This window comes from Saccopteryx leptura, chromosome 8, assembly GCF_036850995.1.
Source record: "Saccopteryx leptura isolate mSacLep1 chromosome 8, mSacLep1_pri_phased_curated, whole genome shotgun sequence".
Classification (NCBI taxonomy): Eukaryota; Metazoa; Chordata; class Mammalia; order Chiroptera; family Emballonuridae; genus Saccopteryx; species Saccopteryx leptura.
In genome coordinates, this window is record NC_089510.1 from 42460440 (window position 1) to 42483035 (window position 22596).

The window sequence follows — 22596 nt, forward strand, 5'->3', positions numbered from 1 at the left end:
ATCACTAATCATCAGAGAAATGCAAATTAAAACCACATGAGATATCACATCGCACCGTCAGAATGGCGCTCATTAACAAATCAACACACAATAAGTGCTGGTGAGATTGTGGAGAAAAGGGAACCCTCCTGCACTGCTGGTGGGAATGCAGACTTAGGAATAAACATAACAAAGAATGTAGAGGACTTATATAATGAAAACTATAAACCATTGTTAAGGGAAATTGAAAAAGATATAATGAGATGGAAGAATATACCTTGTTCTTGGTTAGGAAGAATAAATATAATCAAGATGGCCATATTACCCAAAGCAATATACAAATTTAATGCAATTCCCATCAAAATTCCAATGACAGGCCCTAGCCAGTTGGCTCAGCGGTAGAGTGTTGGCCTGGTGTGCGGGGGACCCAGGTTCGATTCCCAGCCAGGGCACATAGAAGTGCCCATTTGTTTCTCCACCCCCCCCCTCCTTCCTCTCTGTCTCTCTCTTCCCCTCCTGCAGCCAAGGCTCCATTGGAGCAAAGATGGCCCGGGCGCTGGGGATGGCTCCTTGGCCTCTGCCCCAGGCGCTAGAGTGGCTCTGGTCGTGGCAGAGCAACGCCCCGGAGGGGCAGAGCATCGCCCCCTGGTGGGCAGAGCATCACCCCTGGTGGGTGTGCTGGGTGGATCCCGGTCGGGCACATGCGGGAGACTGACTGACTGTCTCTCCCCGTTTCCAGCTTCAGAAAAATACAAAAAAAAAAAAATTCCAATGACATTTTTTAAAGAAATGGATTAGCTATTATTAACAAGACAGGTAATAGCAAATGTTGGAGAGGCTGTGGAGAAAAAGGAACCCTCATACACTATTGGTGGGAATGTAAAGTAGTACAACCATTATGGAAGAAAGTATGGTGGTTCCTCAAAAAACTGAAAATAGAACTACCTTATGACCCAGCAATCCCTCTACTGGGTATATACCCCCAAAACTCAGAAATATTGATACGTAAAGACACATGCAGCCCCATGTTCATTGCAGCATTGTTCACAGTGGCCAGGACATGGAAACAGCCAAAAAGCCCATCAATAGATGACTGGATAAAGAAGATGTGGCACATATACACTATGGCAGGAGTCCCCAAACTACGGCCTGCAGGCTGCATGCAGCCCCCTGAGGCCATTTATCCGGCCCCCGCCGCACTTCCGGAAGGGGCACCTCTTTCATTGGTGGTCAGTGAGAGGAGCATAGTTCCCATTGAAATACTGGTCAGTTTGTTGATTTAAATTTACTTGTTCTTTATTTTAAATATTGTATTTGTTCCCGTTTTGGTTTTTTACTTTAAAATAAGATGTGCAGTGTGCATAGGGATTTGTTCATAGTATTTTTTATAGTCCGGCCCTCCAATGGTCTGAAGGACAGTGAACTGGCCCCCTGTGTAAAAAGTTTGGGGACTCCTGCACTATGGAATACTACTCAGCCATAAGAAATGATGACATCAGATCATTTATAGCAAAATGGTAGGATCTTGATAACATTATATGAAGTGAAATAAGTAAATCAGAAAAAACCAGGAACTGCATTATTCCATACGTAGGTGGGACATAAAAGTGAAACTAAGAGACATTGATAAGAGTGTGGTGGTTACCGGGGGAGGGGTGAGAGGGAGAGGGGGAGGGGGAGGGGCACAAAGAAAACTAGATAGAAGGTGACAGAGGACAATCTGACTTTGGGTGATGGGTATGCAACATAAGTGAACGACAAGATAACCTGAATTTGTTATCTTTGAATATATGTATCCTGATTTATTGATGTCGCCCCATTAAAAATAAAATTATTAAAAAAATTATTTTAAAAAAGTGCTTGTAAATTGTTAAAATTTCTATCTATTAATAATGTATGACATTTGGCTTTTAATAATCCATTATGTCTCTCTATTATTCCTGATGCTGTTCGGTTATATGGCATATGAAAATTCCAATCTATATTATTTATAGCAGCAAAAGATTGTACTCGGCTGGCTGTAAAATGTGTTCCTTGATCTGAATCTGTGATTTTAGGAGTACTAAAAAATGATTTCCACATATTTAATGTCTTAGTTGTAGTGGCTGCTCATGTGTGTTTTGCTGTCAAGGCAAACATTATTCCTGTATGTACGTCAACCATCGTATCTGCATACTTTTGTTGGAAAGGCCATGACAAGGGTCCAATAAAATCAATTTGGGCTTGAGAAAAAAAATTTGACTAAGAATTAACAACCAGTAAATGAAGGAACTGGGATTTGAACCCAGGTAGCCTGGCCGTAGAGCCTTAGCTCTTAAGCAGGCCAGTAAAAGTGGGTCTAGAGTGGTCAGGGCATGTGAAAGAGGGCAGACCAAACACCTGACATCCCGGTATGGATTCGATTGAAAAATGGTTCATAAAGCTTGCAGTTTTGACTCAGGTGAGGGTCAGTGTCATGGAAAAAGAAGTGCACCTTGGCCCTGGCCGGTTGGCTCAGCGATAGAGCATTAGCCTGGTGTGCAGGAGTCCCGGGTTCGATTCCTGGCCAGGGCACACAGGAGAGGCGCCCATTTGCTTCTCCACCCCTCCCCCTCTCCTTCCTCTCTGTCTCTCTCTTCCCCTCCCGCAGCCAAGGCTCCATTGGAGCGAGGATGGCCCGGGCGCTGGGGATGGCTCTGTGGCCTCTGCCTCAGGCGCTAGAATGGCTCTGGACGCAACAGAGTGACGCCCCAGAGGGGCAGAGCATCACCCCCGGTGGGCTTGACAGGTGGATCCGGGTCGGGCGCATGCGGGAGTCTGTCTGACTGCCTTCCCATTTCCAGCTTTGGAAAAATGAAAAGAAAAAAAAAAGAAGCTCACCTCTTCTGCTTCTCTTAGGAAGACTGTCTCCTAATGTTTTAGATTTTAGGAAATAGAGTATCACTTCTTTAGTTAGTTAGCAGGCATAGTCAACATGCAAACAGAGAGAAGCTTAAATTAGTAACTGGATATCAATCTCTCTATAGTGTTATTCAACTTACTGAAGCAAGCACAGTTTTTCAAAGTTGTGGTAGAAGGCTCTGTTGAAATCTCTAGCTGCCAAATTATTTTGCTACAGTCAGTTGCATGAGTAGAGATTCTTTCCGAATATAGACAAACTGAAAATATAAAAAATCTGAAGACATAAGAACTATTTGTCATGCTAAATAGAGTAATAGACAAAGGGAAATGCTAATACAACTCTTCTTTCATTAAAATAAACAAAAATAATAAAGTTTCTTGAGAAACCAAATGAAATTAGTCCTGAGCCTAAATCCATTTGCTCAGTGAGTCCCCTGAACCTTATTATTAATCCATGTGTGGTTTTCAGTACCTGCTATGAGATCAGAATGAAAACACTGGTAAGAGACATAGTCTGGCCCTCAGGGAACTTAGAGTCCAAAGCACTTATATGCTATATTGACTTGAATACATGACTACACACCACTCTCCTCCCATCCCCCTCCCATTCCCCAGACCCAATCTATTCAACAAGTATTTATGGAGCTCCCACAATGAGTGTGCAGGCCCTGGTTCAATTACTACTGCATAGATATGCTCTTGTTTGCTCCTCTCAACCACCCTGCCAAACATTAAGTCTAACTGCTAGATCCTCACTGCTTGTCCTTCTCTTGACTCTTATATTAGTCATCTGCTGCCACAATAATTCTGCATAAAAATCAACCATAAAAACTTCAGTGGCCTACATCAATAAATATTTAAGTTCCCTCACAAATCTATGAGTCAGAACTGGGCTCAGTGATCTCAGCTGGATGTGGTCATAGAATGCAACCAGCCGCAGGTCATGTAGTCTTCTAGACTGCCCTCAGTGGCCTTTGGTCTCTCATCCTCCAGCAGCCTAGCCCTGGTTGATTGTATCTCCAAGAGAAAAGAAGAGTGCAAGGCCTCCTTGAGATGGAGGTTCAGAAGTGTCTTGGTATTACTTCCCCCTCATTCTGTTGGTCAAAACAAGTCATGAGGCCAGTCCAGATTTAAGAAGTGCAGATATAAACTCTACTTTTGATTGAAGGAGCTGGATACAATGGTTGAGGTGTAGCCATTTTTCAATCAGTCTAGCATAGTTCTCATGTACTATTTTTTCCTCTGCTCACTGGGTACTGCCTGCCTTGCTCTAGCTTTGTAAATCATTGAACTCCTCTAATGAAAAATTATATCAGCTGCAAAACCTAGGCAAGTGTGGGTAAAAGCTGTTAATACAAACAGACAATCCAAACACACCATCTTTTATGAGGCCATATAATTGCTTGCCAGTTAATATCACTAAAATTGTTTGTAAAAGGGGACTCCACGAGAGCCTCATTTGCTAACTAGAACACAATGTAATTGCTGTCCTTAGTGATATGCCTTTTTCATTCAACAAATATTTAGTTATCATTTCCTTCGTGTCAGGGCTTGTCCTAAAGGCTAAGGATACAGTGGTGAACAAGATCATCTGTAGCTCTGCTCTAACAGAGCTTACATGGTACAGAGGGGAAATACATAAGTAAGCACTTAATAAAGAACATTTCAGCTAGTAACAGAAGGAGAATAAAGAGTCTAGTGTCATAGAGAATGATTGGATTGAGGAAACTAGTTTAAATTTTATTTGTTCAGAAAAGAAAGCCTTGCAGAATCAAGACTTGAATAGCAAGAGGGAGCCAGTGATGTGAAGATCTGGGGAAAGAGTGGCTCAGGCAGAGAACAAGAGCAAAAGCCTTGAGGCCGTTTGTTTGTTTGCGGTGTCTAGGGACAAAAGAAGTATAGAGAGAAGTTCCTCCACCAACCATTCCAGGATTAGGGGTGTGCCATTAACAGAGCCCCATCTGGAAGTAAATAAGAGCATTTACCAAAGCACAGACCCCAACCATCCTCCTCCTCCACTCCTGCCTCACATCTAAAAGGGAGAAGAGGGTAATTCCCATTTTGATTTTTGATAGACGTTCCCAAATGGTACATAGGGTTTTTTTTAATAACATTTTTGAGATATACTTCACAGACCATAAAATTCACCCTTTTAAAGTACAGTGATAGCTCGGTTTTCGTTGACAATCCATCCGAAAACAATTGGTGAAATCCAAAACTGATGAAAACTGAGGCAATTATTTCCATATGGATCAATGTGAATCCAATTAATTCGTTCTAGACACTCCAAAATACATACCAAAAACACATTTTATAGAAGATAAATGTAGTGTTTAATACTAAAAACAATAAGAAATTAATATAAAGTGAATATAAAAGACTAGTATAAAGAACAAATGAACATTTAACATGGCATTTACCTTTCTGAAGACTCTTCTTGGTGTACAGAAGACAGCGAGGAGGGGAGAGAGGTGCAGATACTGTATACACAGTAATCACTTACATATAATTGTAGTATTAGCACCCACAATCAATTTTTAAAAAGCACAAAAACACTGGAAGCAATGGAATTGCTTGCCTAGATGCATGGAGTGATGCTCACACAATGAGAAACAATGCCACACTGAGCAGGAGAATGCATGGGTCACCCTTCATTTTCACAAAATTAACAGCAAGGTCATGTGGGCATGCTGACAAAATCTGACGCAACCGATGAAAACCAAAACAAATTTTTCATGGGAAAACATCGGCGAAAACCAAAATCAACGATAACTGAAGTCAATGAGAACTGAGGTATTACTGTATACGATTCAGAGATTTTCATTATATTCACATTTGCACAACCATCACTATTATCTAATTTTCATTACCTCCAAAAAGAAGCCCTGAGTTCACAGAGATTGCAAGATACAAGATCAGCATACAAAACATCAAATGGATGTCTATGCACTAGCAATGAACAATTTGAATATGAAACTAAGGAAACACTTTTATTTACTATAGCATTAAAATAATAAAATACTCCTGGCTCAGCGGTAGAGCGTCGACCTGGCGTGCGGGGGACCCGGGTTCGATTCCCGGCCAGGGCACATAGGAGAAGCGCCCATTTGCTTCTCCACCCCCCCCCTTCCTCTCTGTCTCTCTCTTCCCCTCCCGCAGCCGAGGCTCCATTGGAGCAAAGATGGCCCCGGGCGCTGGGGATGGCTCCTTGACCTCTGCCCCAGGTGCTAGAGTGGCTCTGGTCGCGGCAGAGCGACGCCCCGGATGGGCAGAGCATCGCCCCCTGATGGGCAGAGCGTCGCCCCTGGTGGGCGTGCCGGGTGGATCCCGGTCGGGCACATGCGGGAGTCTGACTGTCTCTCCCCGTTTCTAGCTTCAGAAAAATACAAAAAAAAAATACAAAAAATAATAATAATAAAATACTTAAGAATACACTTAACAAATTAAATATGACTTGTACCTTGAAAACTACAAAACATCCTTGAATGAAATTAAAAAGGACCTAAATAAATGGAAAGATGTCCCATGTTCATGGATTGTGAGACTTGATATTGGTAGGTTAGTGTAGTAGACAGAATAATGGTCCCCCAAAGATATCCATATCCTACATCCAGAACTTAAAAATGTTACTTCATGTGACAAAAGAGACTTTGCAGGTGTAATAAAGTTATAGAGATTATCCTGCATTGTGCATATGGGCATAATGAAATCATCAGGATCCTTATAAAAGGGAGGGTCAAAGACAGAAGGAGATGTGATGAGGGAAGCAGAGGTTGGAGTGATGCTCTCTGAAGATAGTGGAAAGAGCCATGAGTCAAGGAATGCAGGTCACTTCTAGAAGCTGGAAAAAGCAAGGAAATGGATACTCCCAAGGAGCCACAAGAAGATATACAGCCCTGCTGATATCTAGATTTTACCCACATAAAACTCATTATGGAATTCTGACATCCAGAAATGTGAGATAATAAATTTGTGTGGTCTAAAGTCTAAATCACTAAGTTCTGATAATTTCTTATAGCAGCAATAAAACTCATGATGGTACTCCCCAAATTCATCTATAGATTCAGTGTAATCCCAATGAAAGTCCCCACTGACTTTCTTATGAAAGTTAACAAACTGATCCTAAAATTCATATGCAAGGGACCCAGAAAAGATTAAACAATCATGAAAAAAAAGAAAAAAGGGACAAATCTGGAGGTCTTAATTTCCTGATATTAAAACTTACTACAAAGCTACAGTAATAAACACTCTGGCACTTACATAAGGAAAGAAAAATAAATCAATGGAAAAGGATTGAGAGTTCAGAAATAAAACCTTACACTTACATTCAATTGAATTTTGACAAAGGTACCAAGACAATTCAATGGAGAAAGGATATTCTTTTCAACAAATGGTGTTGAAATAACTGGGTATACACATGAAAAGAATGAAGTTGTACCCCTACCTCACACCATATGAAAAAAATCAGACTAGATCAAAGATCTAAATATAAGAACTAAATCTGTAAAACTCTTAGGAAAAAAAAACATAGGTGTAAATCTTTGTGACCTTTGATTAAGGCATAGTTTCTTAGTTAAGACGCAAAAAGAAAGCACAAGTAACAAAAGAAAAATAGATAAATTTGACTTCATCAAATTAAAACTTTGTGTTTTTAGAAGACATTATCAAGGAAGTGAAATACAACACTAAAAATGGAGAAAATATTTTTAAATAATATATCTGGTAAGAGTCTAGCATCCACACTATGTGAAGAATTCTTACAACCCAATGATAAAAAGAAAAATGACCCCAGGTAAAAATGGACAAGGGGTTTGAATAGACATTTCTCCAAAGACGTTTTTTATATTAATAGCCAATAAGTATATGAAAAGATGTTCAATATTATTATCAATTCTGCTTAATCCAAAATGAGAATTAAAACTACAATGAGATAGCACTTCATATCCAGTAGGATGCCTGTGATAAAAAATTTTTGTAGTGAAAAGTGGCAAGAATTGATAAGATTGTGGAGAAATTGAAATATTCTGCATTTCTAGTGACAATGTAACATAGTTTCTGTTATGAAGCTGCTATGAAAACAGTTCAGAAAAAAGAATAGCCAAACATAGAGTTACCTCATATCCAGCACTTCTATTAGTAGGTATATTCCCAAGAGAATTTAATACATACATCCACACAATAAAATCTGTATACAAATGTTCATAGAAGTGCTACTCACATAGACAAAAAGTGGAAACAACTAAAATGTCTATCAAGTGTAAACAAATAAACGTGGTATATCCATACAATAGAGTATTCTTTAACCATAAAGTGATTAAAGTATTGGTTCATATACCATATAAATGAACCTTGAAAACATTATGCTAAGTGAAACAAGCCAGTCAAAAAAAGACCACATATAATATAATTTCAGTTATACAAAATGTCCAGAATAGGCAAATTTTTTTAATCTTATTTTTATTAATTTTAATGCAGTGACATTGATAAATCAGGGTACATATGTTCTGAGAAAACATCTCCAGATTATTTTGACATTTGATTATGTTGCATACCCCTCACCCGAAGTCAAATTGTCTTCCATCACCTTCTATCTGGTTTTCTTTGTGCCCCTCCCCTCCCCCCACCCCCTCTCTCTTCTTCCTCTCCCCCTCCCCCCCCCACCCCACCCCCCATTACCATCACATTCTTGTCCATGTCTCTGAGTCTCATTTTTATGTCCCATCTATGCATTGGTTCATATAGTTCTTAGTTTTTTTCTAATTTACTTATTTCACTCTGTATAATGTTATCAAGGTCCATCCATGTTATTGTAAATGATCCAATGTCATCATTTCTTATGGCTGAGTAGTATTCCATAGTATATATGTACCAAAACTTTTTAATCCACTTGTCCTCTGAAGGACACTTGGGCTGTTTCCAGATCTTCGCTATTGTGAACAATGCTGCCATAAACATGGGGGTGCATTTCTCCTTTTGGAACAGTTCTATGGTATTCTTAGGGTATATTCCTAAAAATGGGATAGCTGGGTCAAAAGGCATTTCGATTTTCAATTTTTTTTTATTTATTCATTTTTAGAGAGGAGAGACAGAGAGGGAGAGAGAGGAGAGACAGAGAGAGAGAAGGGGGGAGGAGCTGGAAGCATCAACTCCCATGTGTGCCTTGACCAGGCAAGCCCAGGGTTTCGAACCGGCGACCTCAGCATTTCCAGGTTGACGCTTTATCCACTGTGCCACCACAGGTCAGGCCAATTTTCAATTTTGTGAGGAATCTCCATACTATTTTCCATAGTGGCTGCACCAGTCTGCATTCCCACCAGCAGTGCAGTAGGGTTCCCTTTTCTCCACATCCTCACCAGCACTTATTCTGTGTTGTTTTGTTGATGAGCGCCACAGAATCGGCAAATTTATAGAGACAGAACATATTTAGTGGTTGCCAGGGGCTGGGAGGAAGGTAACAGAAAGTGACTGTTAATAAGTTTGAGGTTTCTTTTGGGGATATTAAAAATGTTCTTGAATTAGATAATAGTGATGGTTGCATTACTTTGTGAACATACTAAAACTGATTAAATTGTGTATATTAAAGGGTATATGAATTTTATAGTATGTGCAGTATCTGAAAATAAATTAATGAATTTATGTATTCACGTATATGCTTAGAAATAAAATGACTGAATCATATGATAACTCTGTCTAACATTTTGAGGAACTACCAAACTTTTTTCCTAAGTAGTAGACCATTTTACAAAGCTACTAGCAATGTATCAGAGTCCCAATTTTTCTATGTCCAAAGGCCCATTTTAAAGAGATTCTAGCAAACAAATATTTAGTAAAGTCAATAAAAAACAAATCTAAAATGCTGAGATTTTCTCTGCCTTAAGAACGTGTGTTTATGCTTTATTTTACTTTATTTTTTTTCCAGGTTTCAGAGAAAATCCATTGATGAAAGCTTTGGTTCCAATGATGGTAAGAAAAATCCCTGGTTTCAAATGAAATTGATGTCATGTATATGGTAACATCCCCATCTGGTACTTCTTTTGTCCCTCTTCCTTTTGTAATTGCCAAACCCTCCCTTGATTCCTAACCCACAGCATAGTGGAATCTGCAGTCTTGCTACAGAAAACGTAGCTCAGTGAGAACCGATTTTTAAGTTGATAATTACTGAAATAGGGAACTCACACTGAAAATTTTTGCTTGAAGTGTCCCTTACAATTTGTCCACAGTCTACTTGTCAACCATTCATCTTTTTTAAAAGTTTAATCTTTCCTAGGATATAAATTGTTTATACCTATCTTACCCACAAGTTGATTTGTGAACACTATTAAAAAATTTATTGTGTTAACTCTGATACTGAGTTTACTTTTCCAAATCAAGATTCAGGCTTTTTTCTTCAAGTATGTGGAAAACTGAAATATCTGAGACTAGCACATGGCATAGAGAGTATAATAATGGCCTCACCAGGTGGTGGCACAGTAGATAGAGCATCAACCTGCGACACTGAGGACCCAGGTTCAAAACCTCAAGGTCGCCAGCTTGAGTGCAGGTTCACCAACTTGAGTGTGGGATCATAGACGTGACCCCATTGTCTCTGGCTTGAGCCCAAGGTCACTGTCTTGAGCAAGGGGTCACTGGCTTGGCTGGAGCCCCCGGGTCAAAGCACATATGAGAAAGCAATCAATGAACAACTAAGGTGCCGCAACAACGAGCTGATGCTTCTCATCTCTCTCCTCCCCCACCCCACTCTGCTAAAAAATAATAATAAATATAAATAAATAAGTAGATAGATAGATAGATAGATAGAGGCACCAAATGTCTGTCCTGGTCAATGGTGTAGTGGATATAACCTACTCTTAGAGCGTCAAGGTCGCCAGCTCAATCTCTAGGGTACCAGCTCAACCCCTAATTGCCAGTTTGAGCCCCATTCAGGGCAGAAGTAGTCAATGGACAACTAAGTGGAACAATGAGTTGATGCTTCTCTATCTCTTTCTCCATTTCTCTCTTTCAAATCAATGGGAGAAAAATAATTCACACATACAAAGTACCTAATCCTGTGCCTGTCATAGTAATGGTCAATAAACATTAAAAGAGAGAGAGAGAGAGAGAACCAAATGGCCAATCATGTCTTTCCCTGGATAGAGCCAGTTCTGAAACAGCATCTGAGCAAAAAGCAGGGTCCGAATATGAATGAGACAGCAGTGTGCTGAGTTTGGAGGAGTCAGGGAGCACAGGCTATCACCAGACCCCGGGGCAATGGGACTCGCATGCTAGTACTGACTCTCTCCCATTCTGATGCTAGTACTGACTCTCTCCCATTCTTTTTCCAAATTTTCATGACTTTTCTCACCCAGTTGTGAGTTCAAGAGGAGTTTTATATTCTTCTGCAAAGATTAGTGCTTTTCTCCATTTCCTCCTCAACTTCAAAACAAAACATGAAGTCAGCTGGGGTAGGTAGCCAATTGAAATAAAAGTAGAATTTCCTGGGAGCTGATTCACAACTTTTCTGACTCCCTCTTTAGCTTCCAACCTCTTGAGTTCAGGGACAGAAGGGGGCAGGACAGTTATAAATATAAAGTCCCTGAATGTTCCAAATATGTTCAAAATAAAATGTAGTTTTGCCCCCACACGGAGCATTTAACATAAAAAAACAAGCATGCAAGTATATCCTATTCTGTGTTAGTAAAGTAGACAGATGGCCAGAAGTTTGTGCTCAGAGAAAACACACCAGAACAAGTTTCCTCAATTAGATAGATAAGCTCATTCATAACCTTATAGGTTTGCTTATTTTCAGCCAGAGCAGCTTGGTCTTCCCTAGGAGACCTAATATTCTTGTATTTAATTCTGCTTTCTAAATACCATGCAATTAAGTATAAATATGGCTTGCCTTCTGATCATACTTGAAGTTTGGGAGAAAATGCTTTGGTTTTTGCATTCTAAGAAGACTTAGACGTAAGAAAAAATATCCAGTGTTGTCGAACCTTATATTTAAATTGTCCCTGTAAAGTCCATAGAGTGCCACTTGTTGTGGCACATGAAAATCTTGATGATGCTCTTAATCATCGCAAAACCCCTGGTGTTTCCTCAGAATGAATTAGGGCTAGTGACGATATCAAAACCAGATCAAGTGCAATTATGAGCCAGAGCAGAATGCAGAAATCAGTGATGCATCCAATTCTAGACAGACCTACACAGCTTTTTCTTTTTTTATTTTTATTTTTATTAGGTGAGAGGAGGGAAGATAGTGAGGCAGACTCCCACATGCACCCTGACCGGGATCTACCCAGAAACTCCATCTTGGGCTGATGCTTGAGTACCAAGCTATTTTTAGCACCTGAGGCTGTTGCACTCTGAAGGAGCTATCCTCAGTGCCCAGGGCAACACTTAAACCAATCAAGCCATTGGCTATGGGAGGGGAAGAAGGAGAGAAGGAGAAAAGGAAGGGAGACAGAAGCAGATGGTTGCTTCTCCTGTGTGCCCTGACCAGGAATCAATCGAACCCAAGATGTCCATACGCCAGGCCAATGATCTGTCCACTGAGCCATCGGTCAGAGCCTGGCTCTTTCTTTTTAATGAAGTTGTCATCTAACAAAATAGTGTTTGTTTTTGTTTTCTTGTTTGCTTTAATTTTAAGCAGTTTTTTTTCCTTTTTGATTACAAACACCCAAACACCTCTGGCTCCCACAAACCATTTCTACCCCCTGCCACAAACTGACCTCAGCATTTTCCTATGCATACTTCTACTTATCTTCTCAGAGGGCTTCCCAGAAACACCAAAATGCCAAAAATTCTGGGGTTTTGTTTTTGGGTTTTTTTGGTATTTTTCTGAAGTTGGAAACAGGGAGGCAGTCAGACAAAATCCCGCATGCGCCTGACCAGGATCCACTTGGCATGCCCACCAGGGGGCAATGCTCTGCCCATCCGGGGCATTGCTCTGTTGCAAACAGAGTCATTCTAGCGCCTGAGGCAGAGGCCATAGAGCCATCCTCAGCACCCGGGCCAACCTTGCTCCAATGGAGCCTTGGCTGCGGGAGAGAAAGAGAGAGAGAGAGAAGAAGGAGAGGGGGAGGAATGGAGAAGCAGATGGGCGCTTCTCCTGTGTGCCCTAGCCAGGAATCGAACCCGGGACTCCTGCACGCCAGGCCGACGCTCTACCACTGAGTCAACCAGCCAGGGCCAAATTCTGGGTTTTACTAGAATAATGTCATTCTTCACTTACTATTTGCATATTTAATATTTTTAATTAAACCTGAAATAAGGGACAGATGTTAATAGTTAAAAATAAGTTTGAAAAGAAAAAAAATGTGAAAGAGACGGAGGAATATGGAAATGGAAGAGATTATATATAGCACCTCAGGATAAGATCAGCGCAGTTATTTTTGTGAGACTTCTCACAACTAGACAGACAGAAGACACGAGCATGGCCCAATAGGGAATCAGGGGCAAGCACAGCAGCCAATCCAGAGGGCAAAAACTGTGCTTAGGTACTTCTTTAAAATATGAGTTTATGGTAGTAGAGGTGTTTATGAGTCTTCACCTCGTTGTCTCTTTTGAAAGATATTTTTGATTACTCCATCAAAGTAACTTGCTTACTGCCAGTTATTCATATTTTGAAGGAAAGCCAGTGGTGGGATTCAGCCGGTTGCACCAGTTCGGCAGAACCAATACCTAATCTTTTGTTGAGTTGGGCAAACTGGTGGTTAAAATGGCACCTGTAATCAGGGTTCTCTCTAAGGTGGGTGCCAGGGCTGCTGCCCAATGTGGAAATCACAAATTGATATTCCTTGCTCTTTTTTAATGTTCATCTGTGCAACAGCATATTCCAAGTGCCCGTATAATAATCATTCCATCCATAAGTGAAAAAGATTTGACGTAACTATGCTTGTAGTATTTATTTATTCATTTCATAAAACTCATTATACCTTTGATGAAATACTACACTTTAATTCCCTCGTGTTTGTTACTTCAGTAAACAAACATCTAACGTAAAGAGAAAAAATGCCTTGTATTGTTTTTTGTCAGGTATTATTTAACATTTTTTCATTAATATTTTAAAACTCTCTCTTCAAACATAATCTAGTTTTGTGTACCTCTTTTGTTCTTATTTAAGTATTCAATGCATGAAATAATAAACTACCTTTCGGTATATTGTTTTATTATACTTAAAATGGTCATTAGGGCAGAGAACTGGTTGTTAAATTATTTGAATTCCACCAGTGAGGAAAGCCCTTGTATTTGTTTTTAATTAAGAAGATGATTTTAAAATATTTTTATTTATTGACTTAAGAGAGAGTGGAAGGGAGGGAGAAAAAGAGAGACAAAGCATAGACCTGTTCCTGTATATGCCCTGATGGAGCATCGAACCCACAACTTCTGCATATCCGGACAATGCACTAACCAACCAAGCCATCCGGCCAGGGCTAAGAAGGTCAGTTTTAACTGAGACGAATATAAGAAGCCAGTATCCATCCTATATCTGAGTGACTCAGGGCATTTACTTGATCTCTCAGCACCCCCCCCCCTTTTATTGTCCTTAAAATAGTGATAACCATAGTAGCCATCCACCTTATAGGGTTGTTGAAAAATTGAAATTCTTGTAAAGAACTCAAAAAAGTGTCTGGCACACAGTAAGTCTTCAGTAACCATTAGCCAGTAGGGGTGATAGCAGCAGCAGCAGCAACCGCAGCAGTAGTAATAGTAACAGAGACATAGTCGTAGCAGTGGTGGGAGTAATAAATAGTATTAGTACTTGTTCTAGTCAGTAGTACCAGCAGCAGAAACTAGTAGCAGAGCTCTATGCTGTAACTATGACCAAATCTATCTTAGACCAAAAAGTCAGTCAAATCGTACACATAACACTGTTATTAAGCTCAAAAGATTTAATTTGTCATACTTAAGAGTCTCAAAGTACCTGTTTCTATGCCTTGACGGAAAAGCATAGGTGGTGTTAATACCATGTTATTATGGGTAAGCCCAAGAAAGAACAAGAAACATCTACTTTCTTTAAGTAATAAGAAATATATCAAGGGATTGCCAAGCTTCGGAACATTGCCAGGGAATCAGCATTCTGAGGCTTCTGGGAGCTGTCTTGCCTGCCAGGAATGCTGCATTAGACCCAAGGTGTTGCTGTCCAGCTGAGCCATCAAAGTGAGGAAGGAAATTGAGTCTCCAGGGCCTTCAGATTTGTCTCTCATCATCTGGCTAAATTTATTGAACTTGGAATTCAATTCTTTTTCTTCATGGAGGAAATGAATGGGCACACAAGAAGTAAAAAACACGTAAAGCCTGCAAAGTTGACTTGCAAAATTGTATTTTTTCTTGTTGTTTGTTTTTTTAGTGAGAGAGAGAGAGGGAGGGAGGAATAGACATGAACAGACAGACAGGAAGGGAGAGAGATGAGAAGCATCAATTCTTTGTTGCGGCACCTTAGTTGTTCATTGATTGCTTTCTCATATGTGCCTTGAACCGGGGGTGGGCGGGGCTCCAGCTGACCCTTTGCTCAAGCCAGCGACCTTGGGCTTCAAGCCAGTGACCTTTGGGCTCAAGCCAGCGACCATGGGGTTATATTTATGATCCCATGCTCAAGCCAGTGACCCTGCACTCAAGCCTATGAGCCCCTACTCAAGCTGATGAGCCCACACTCAAGCCAGTGACCTTGGAGTTCTGAACCTGGAGCCTCAGCATCCCAGGCCAATGCTCTATCCACTGCGCCACTGCCTGGTCAGGAAAGATTGTAAATGTTTTTACCGCCCACCAGCAGAAATGAAGTTTGAGAGCTGGATGAAGAGTGTTGACCGTGACAAATGATGAATTGCTTGAGGCTTTTGGTTCTTTTTACCTATGTTACACACTATAGTGTGAATGTGAGCTCTAATGAACTAAGTTTTCAATGAAAAATGAAAATACATTTACAGTGAAGATATTAAAGAATATTCTCAATCGTGTGTCTTCACTGAAAATATATTTCCTTGCAACAGTACAAGAAACTGACAAATTAACTCAGAGATTTTTTTTGCCTGTATTGTGACACAAGCAATCTCATCTATCAGAAAGAAGATTTCAATAAGAAACTGCCACCAGGCCCTGGCTGGTGGCTCAGTGGAGAGAGTGTTGACTAGGCATATAAACGTCTTAGGTTCAATTCCCAGTCAGGGCACACAGGAGAAGTACCCATCTGCTTCTCTCCCCTATTCTCTCCTTCTTCCCCCCCCCCCACCACCCCCTTACAGCCAGTGGCTCAATTAGTTCGAGCATGGACCTGGGTGCTGAGGATAGCTGGGTTGGTCTGAGCATGTGGCCTCAGGCACTAAAAATAACTCGGTACTCAAGCATCGTCCCAGACTGGGTTGCCAGGTGGATCCCATTCGGAGTGCATGCAGAAGTCTGCCTCACTATCTCCCCTCCTCTCACCTTAAAATAAAAAAGAAAGAAAGGGACTCCCACCAGCTGGACAATATTCCAGCCCCTTGGCAAAGCTCAGAAGGTAGTGAAGACGTATTCTCATGCATCCCCACAGATGAACGTGGCTCCTGGAAATATGGTGATACTAAGTCAGAGTCAGAAACTGCCTAGCTACCTGCTTAGGTACAGTTTCTGCTCTGTTCAGCTCCACCTAACTCTCACAAATGGATACACTCAATGGGATAGTGTCTTGCCTAATAACCAGTGAGAAAGTTAGGAGATATTTTTCTCTGATGCTTGTGGTGGGGTGGCTCCAGAAGACCTCCAGATCCTCAGAGGAATGAGTCCACTTTCCTTGTTGCAAGGAGGACCTCACTGCAAAAATTTGAGGAGCATCTTTTTAAAGACTATTTTTCTCTCACTGACAACAACCACTTGGCAATAGATACACCTATTCTACCTTCTAAATATCCCTCAAAATAACCAATGTTCATCTACATCCTCAGCTCATGCTGTCGTTATTTATTGCTCCAAGGAGTGTAGCAGTTTCCTTTCCGATCTGGGCTTTCTCTGCCTCTAGTGAGGGAACTGCTGACTGTGATAACAAACAACCCTCCAAATTACTGTGCCTTAATCCCACGCGTTTCTTTCTGATATTTTTATTTAGTGGTGGTCATCCTCACAGTGACTCAGGACCCACAATCCTTTGTTCTTGTGATTCTAAAATTGTCAGGCGAGAACCAGCAGCTTTTCTCTAAAAGTAACTTTTCTCCAAATAGTAACTGTTTTAAGCTTTGCCGTGTAGTCTCTGTCGCAGCTGCTCAACTCTGCTATTGCAGCCACAGACATACCTAAATACCTGGAATATATTTCAACTAAATTTTATATATGAATACTGGAATATGGGTTTCCTAGAGTTTTTACTTGTCATGAAATATTATTTTTTAAATTTTTCCCTCTAATAATTTAAAAATCATTCTTAGTTTAAGGGCCATAGAAAAATAGGTGGCAGGCTAGATCCGGCTTACAGGCCATAGTTAGGTGACTCCTGCATTAGAGTGAAAAGCATATCATACTTATAATATGGTGTGCCCTGATCATTTAAACGACTGAAAGTGATGTGGTGTTCTTTTGTTTTAGCAGCTGGACATAACATGTTTGACTCTCTGCTTTGCTTTGCTTTCCAACAGGCTCTGGAAGTATGGTGGTGTCACATCCCATTGCTGCCAGCACCCCTGAAGGGAGCAATTATGGGGCAATAGGTATTTCCTATGAGTCCATTCATGGCAGTGTTTCCTAATTCTCCAGAGAATAGCATGCAAAGGCCCTCCAGCCACTAATAACCGCGAGAGTGGGCAAGCAGTCATCACATAAGATTGTATTGTCTTTATACGATAAATTGGTTGGTGACCTGAAAGGTTCCTTCCAGGTCCAACATCTTCCTGTTCTACTATTCTGTTTCTTGCATCTGCTGACCACACTTGGGCAGAATTTCCTACAGTGGTTGTCATCAACTCCCAAAGTCCCCATGGGGTTTTTTTCATACCCAGCCTGACTTTAGGCTTTGAAAGATGTGTCCTAGTCTGCTGTCAGGGAGCCCAACCTCAGTTGACCCGTTGTTTCACTCTCAGGTTTCAGTGGAGTAAGGGCAAGCAGAAGACTCAGGCTGAGCTGCAGGTGAACGTGGCTGAAGCCTAACAGCCTCTCCTTTGGGCTGACTTCATAATTGACCCCGCTCACTGCCACCCAGTCATTCACACGGCAACCCTCAGTGTTCATGTAGTGGCCTGAGAGGGACAGAATCCCCAGCCCGGTCCTGTCAGAGTAGGAGTGTCCGATGCTTCCATGCACTTCCAGGACGCTTGTAGGTGTGTGAATGGCGCACCTCAAAATGTCAGTGCGGAGGGGCTGGGGAGCCTGTGTTCCGACCTATTTTTCTGTAACTTTGAGAAGCACATGGGCTCAGTGCAGGCAGCTTAATTCTGGCTCTGCCAGAACAAGGATTTTTTGTTTTGTTTAACCATCTATAAACAGAAGAAATAAAAAGGAAGGTAGGCTCAGCTCATGTGTTCATCAAGCTGCACAAATCTCCATCTGCTCTGGGAAGCATTCACGGGAACACAAGGACTCCTCTTCCTGAGAATGTTGTGTACGTTATGTAATCCTAGATGAGGCAGGTGGCGGATTGCCATGTGCACATACTTTATCCACAAGCCATGTATAGCTGCTGGGTATGTGTGTGCTTACATGTATATGTGGTAGATACTATACATAACTATATGCATGAGTATGTTTATATATTTATGTTCATATTTTAAATATGAAACATGAAATAAAGCATTTATCTTTGTATTCAATAGTTAACCGCAGATGTCTTTAGATTATTTTTAATATGTATTCAGCCCTCGAAATAGACCATTTCAATATAAAAACAGAAGAGGAAAATTAAAAGTGCATTGGGAAGGAATTGAGAGAAGGATCATGTGTTAATGGGTAGTGAGTTTTTAGTAACATTTTCAAGTATGAGTCAGCACTGTGATTTTTGCAGAGAAGAATGGGCCCCCGGGGTTCTTCCTGGCTGGGAAAGGCAGCTGAGCATTTTCTGTTTCAGAGGAGTCAAGCTCCAGCCCTGGCAGGCAGGTATCCTCCTCTGATGGTGGGCAGCCATGCCAGTCGGACTCGGACAGCTCCGTGGAGGAGAGTGACTTCGACACCATGCCAGACATTGAGAGTGATAAGAACGTTATCCGGACCAAGGTACTTGTGCCTGGCAGAAAATTTGGCAGTTGAATACAACTTTGGCAAAAGCCTTAGTTTCCTTTATTTTTTTCCCTTTCAAGAGAAGTCAAATTTTCCAGGGTGTTTTTTAGAAGAAATATAACTATTGACTAAAAGCAATACTCTAATCAGCACTTCTTTCTGGGGGAAGAAAATGAGAGCATTAAAGAGAATAGAGCAGTAAAACACCCTCAGGGGCTGAAGTGACAGCTTGTGGACAATAAAGGAGAAAGGGACTCGACCGGATGGAAGAAAAGATTCACTGAGGGTTGCAGCTGGAAAAACTTTCTGGTTTTGTATATCTCATCATTCAGGAGGAAAGCCTGTCTCTTTCTGGTATATAGTTATTGTCTTGGGCCGTATCCAATAAGGGATATGAAGGTGAATTGTCCAGTTTCAGTCTTACTATTCAAGACCACACTCTGGACATCTCTAAAAATCGGGAAATCAATTCTTGAGATATAAGAAGCATTCGGCTCCCAATGGTTTTCCCACATCAGCTAGTCCTTAATATTACAAGAGATGCTAGGATGTTTATTAAAGTACCCTGGGATAAGCAACATTTTTAAAAAATCTGGTTAAATTATTGTAATTCCTAGTAAGAGATGGATCTAAACGTTGGAAAGCTCTCTATCCTCTTATATCTTGTGCAGAAAAAGCAAGTAGAGTTTTGCATTCTCTTCTTATTTGGCTTCCCAGATGTTCCTTTACCTGTCCGATCTGTCCAGAAAGGACCGGAGAATTGTCAGCAAAAAATATAAGATTTATTTTTGGTGAGTAGATGACCAGGAGGGTGATAGTTACCTTTATTAAAATTTAAGTTTTCTTTGTATAAGGTACAGTCACTTATATCACAGGTTGCAATGTTAAATGAGGCACAGATATAGGTGTTTCAAGGGTCCATGCCACATTCCATAGGAAAAACAAAAATAAACTACAAAAGGCAACTAGCCCTAAATTAAATAAATACAAAGGAAAAATAAGAGTGGTGGTAGATTCCCATATGTGTAGAGAGCTCATTAAATGCTCTTCCAGAAGGCTAATGTAACAATAGTAACATTAATGTCACCACTTTGCATGAGCCACGCTAAACTGCGGCCATTCCCTACTCTCCTCAGGAGGCCTTGCTCTTGGGAAAACCAGGGATTTCCAGGACTAGAGGCCGTCAGCATCTCAGAGTAGCTGGAAACAACCCTGGGAGGAGACGATACCACCAGCTAGTGATAAATGGACCTGCAATGGTCAGACACAGATGCGAACTCCCTTCAGGCTGTGAGGCTGAGATGCCTGACAGGGACCCCTCCCTCCTCAGAAACCCCGAGCTGACACTGTGACAGATCTTCCCATTCTTTTCTCTCCAGAATTATTTTCTCTTTAATTGGATACAGATATTAGAGGAAAACAAGGGACCGTGGGGGCCACATGGAATTTCATTGTAGGACATTCATTTTGGAACTAAGAGGAATCTAAGAGAGCCACACCCCTTTGTGTGATCCATCTCCCATTACTTACGTTGTGACCACTTTTACTCTAACATCATCCTTAAGAGATAGGTTCTCAATGATTTGGTTAAACCGGAAGCAAGTATTATTTCCAATGTTTTTCAAATGACCGGAGAAACAAGATCCACATTATCAGTTTCTAATTGCTTTTGTGTGTGGTCTAGGGAGTTATGGGGTTGAAAGCATTCTTTTTTAAAAAACTGAACAAAGATTCCCTTGTTAATTTGGAAATAACCACGTCTGGCTCTTTCTGCCTGCACAGGAATATCATCACTATCGCTGTGTTCTATGCACTGCCCGTGATTCAGCTGGTCATCACCTACCAGACAGTAAGTGCTGCCCTGGGCCCAGAATCCAACCTTTCATACTGCAGGGGGGGATCTTTGCTGCGACATGCAGAGAAAGGTATAACTTGGGGTTGGCCCAAAAATTATTTCCCTTCCATACATCAGTGGGACATAAAAACGAGACTAAGAGACATGGACAGAGTGTGGTGGTTACAGTGGGGGGGTGGGGGTGGGAGGGGGTAAGAAGGAGGGAGGGGGAGGAGGGGGAGGGGCATAAAGAAAACTAGATAGAAGGTGACAGAGGACAATCTGACTTTGGGTGATGGGTATGCAACATAATTGAATGACAAGATAACCTGGACATGTTTTCTTTGAATATATGTACCCTGATTTATTGATGTCACCCCATTAAAATTAATAAAAATTTATTTATAAAAAAAAATTATTTCCCATTTGGGTTCTACAATAATTGGACTTCTCTAATGCTTCATTTTTTACCTTAAAATATAATTCCCAATTGTTTTACGACAGAGGGACCTGGGACCACTTGTGTTATTTTGTCTACCAAGCTAAAATTATTATCTTGAACTCATTCAATCATAGTTGTCTATCAATTGTGTCTGGTTTTTACCATTCTGAACTTTTGGCCATCATAGGATAATGAGTAGAGTAAATAAAGTTCCAGACCAAAACAAAGAAATCTGATGTCTCATTTAGCCTGTGCCCTCTCAGAAAGGGGAATATTTTTTTGTAAAAGTAAAAACAGCTTCATAAAATTAATAAAATATTAAATTAAAAGAAAACAAAATAAAAACTAAAATTAAAAAAGAAACACAACTGCGTCGGCCTAGCGTGCGGAGGACCCGGGTTCGATTCCCGGCCAGGGCACACAGGAGAAGCGCCCATTTGCTTCTCCACCCCTCCGCCGCGCTTTCCTCTCTGTCTCTCTCTTCCCCTCCCGCAGCCGAAGCTCCATTGGAGCAAAGATGGCCCGGGCGCTGGGGATGGCTCTGTGGCCTCTGCCCCAGGCGCTAGAGTGGCTCTGGTCGCAATATGGCGACGCCCAGGATGGGCAGAGCATCGCCCCCTGGTGGGCAGAGCGTCGCCCCCTGGTGGGCGTGCCGGGTGGATCCCGGTTGGGCGCATGCGGGAGTCTGTCTGACTGTCTCTCCCTGTTTCCAGCTTCAGAAAAATGAAAAAAAAAAATTTTTTTAAAAATAAAAAAAAATAAAAAAAAAAAGAAACACAACTAAACAAAAATAATAATTAAACCACCTTGAGAATCCCTACTAATCCTTCATAGAACCCAAGGATTCACACTTAAGTAACCTTCTTTAGAATTTATTCTACATGAGAAAGCCTATTTAAAATAGCACGAGGTTGGAGATGTTTCTAATGCAGTGCTTTGCATTAAAATCATCTGAGGAACTTTTAGAAGTCCCAGTATCCAAGCTGTATCATACAGCGATTAGATCAGTGTCTCTTAGAGTGGAACTAGGATCAGTATTGATTAATCTCCAGTGATCCCAATGTACAGTCACGTTTGAGAGCCATACTATTTGGCCAATTTCATACTTATTACATTATAAGGACAAGGACTTTATGAGGTCTGAATACCACAGTTTATAATTTAAATATGTGTTCTCTGAATACTTTGGGGCCTTGTCAGAAGACATAGATGTGCTGTGGTCTAAGAAGGTTCTTAATGATAGAAATGGTGATAAGTATGGAAAACTGAACACCATGTCCTTGTGTCTGCCTGCCCCATGGTTATCACT

The 22596-nt window shown here is 41.0% G+C and overlaps 1 protein-coding gene across 4 annotated transcripts in view; it reads left to right on the plus strand.

Annotated features, from left to right (window-relative positions):
* SIDT1 (SID1 transmembrane family member 1) overlaps positions 1 to 22596 on the plus strand; it is a 106280-nt gene that overhangs the window by 63810 nt on the left and 19874 nt on the right. For all 4 annotated transcript variants that reach the window (XM_066347292.1, XM_066347291.1, XM_066347289.1 and 1 more), the window contains exons 10-14: positions 9779 to 9822; positions 17442 to 17513; positions 18863 to 19008; positions 19729 to 19802; positions 20794 to 20860. In XM_066347292.1, the coding sequence (XP_066203389.1) occupies positions 9779 to 9822; positions 17442 to 17513; positions 18863 to 19008; positions 19729 to 19802; positions 20794 to 20860 (403 nt within the window). The remainder of the gene's footprint in view (positions 1 to 9778; positions 9823 to 17441; positions 17514 to 18862; positions 19009 to 19728; positions 19803 to 20793; positions 20861 to 22596) is intronic.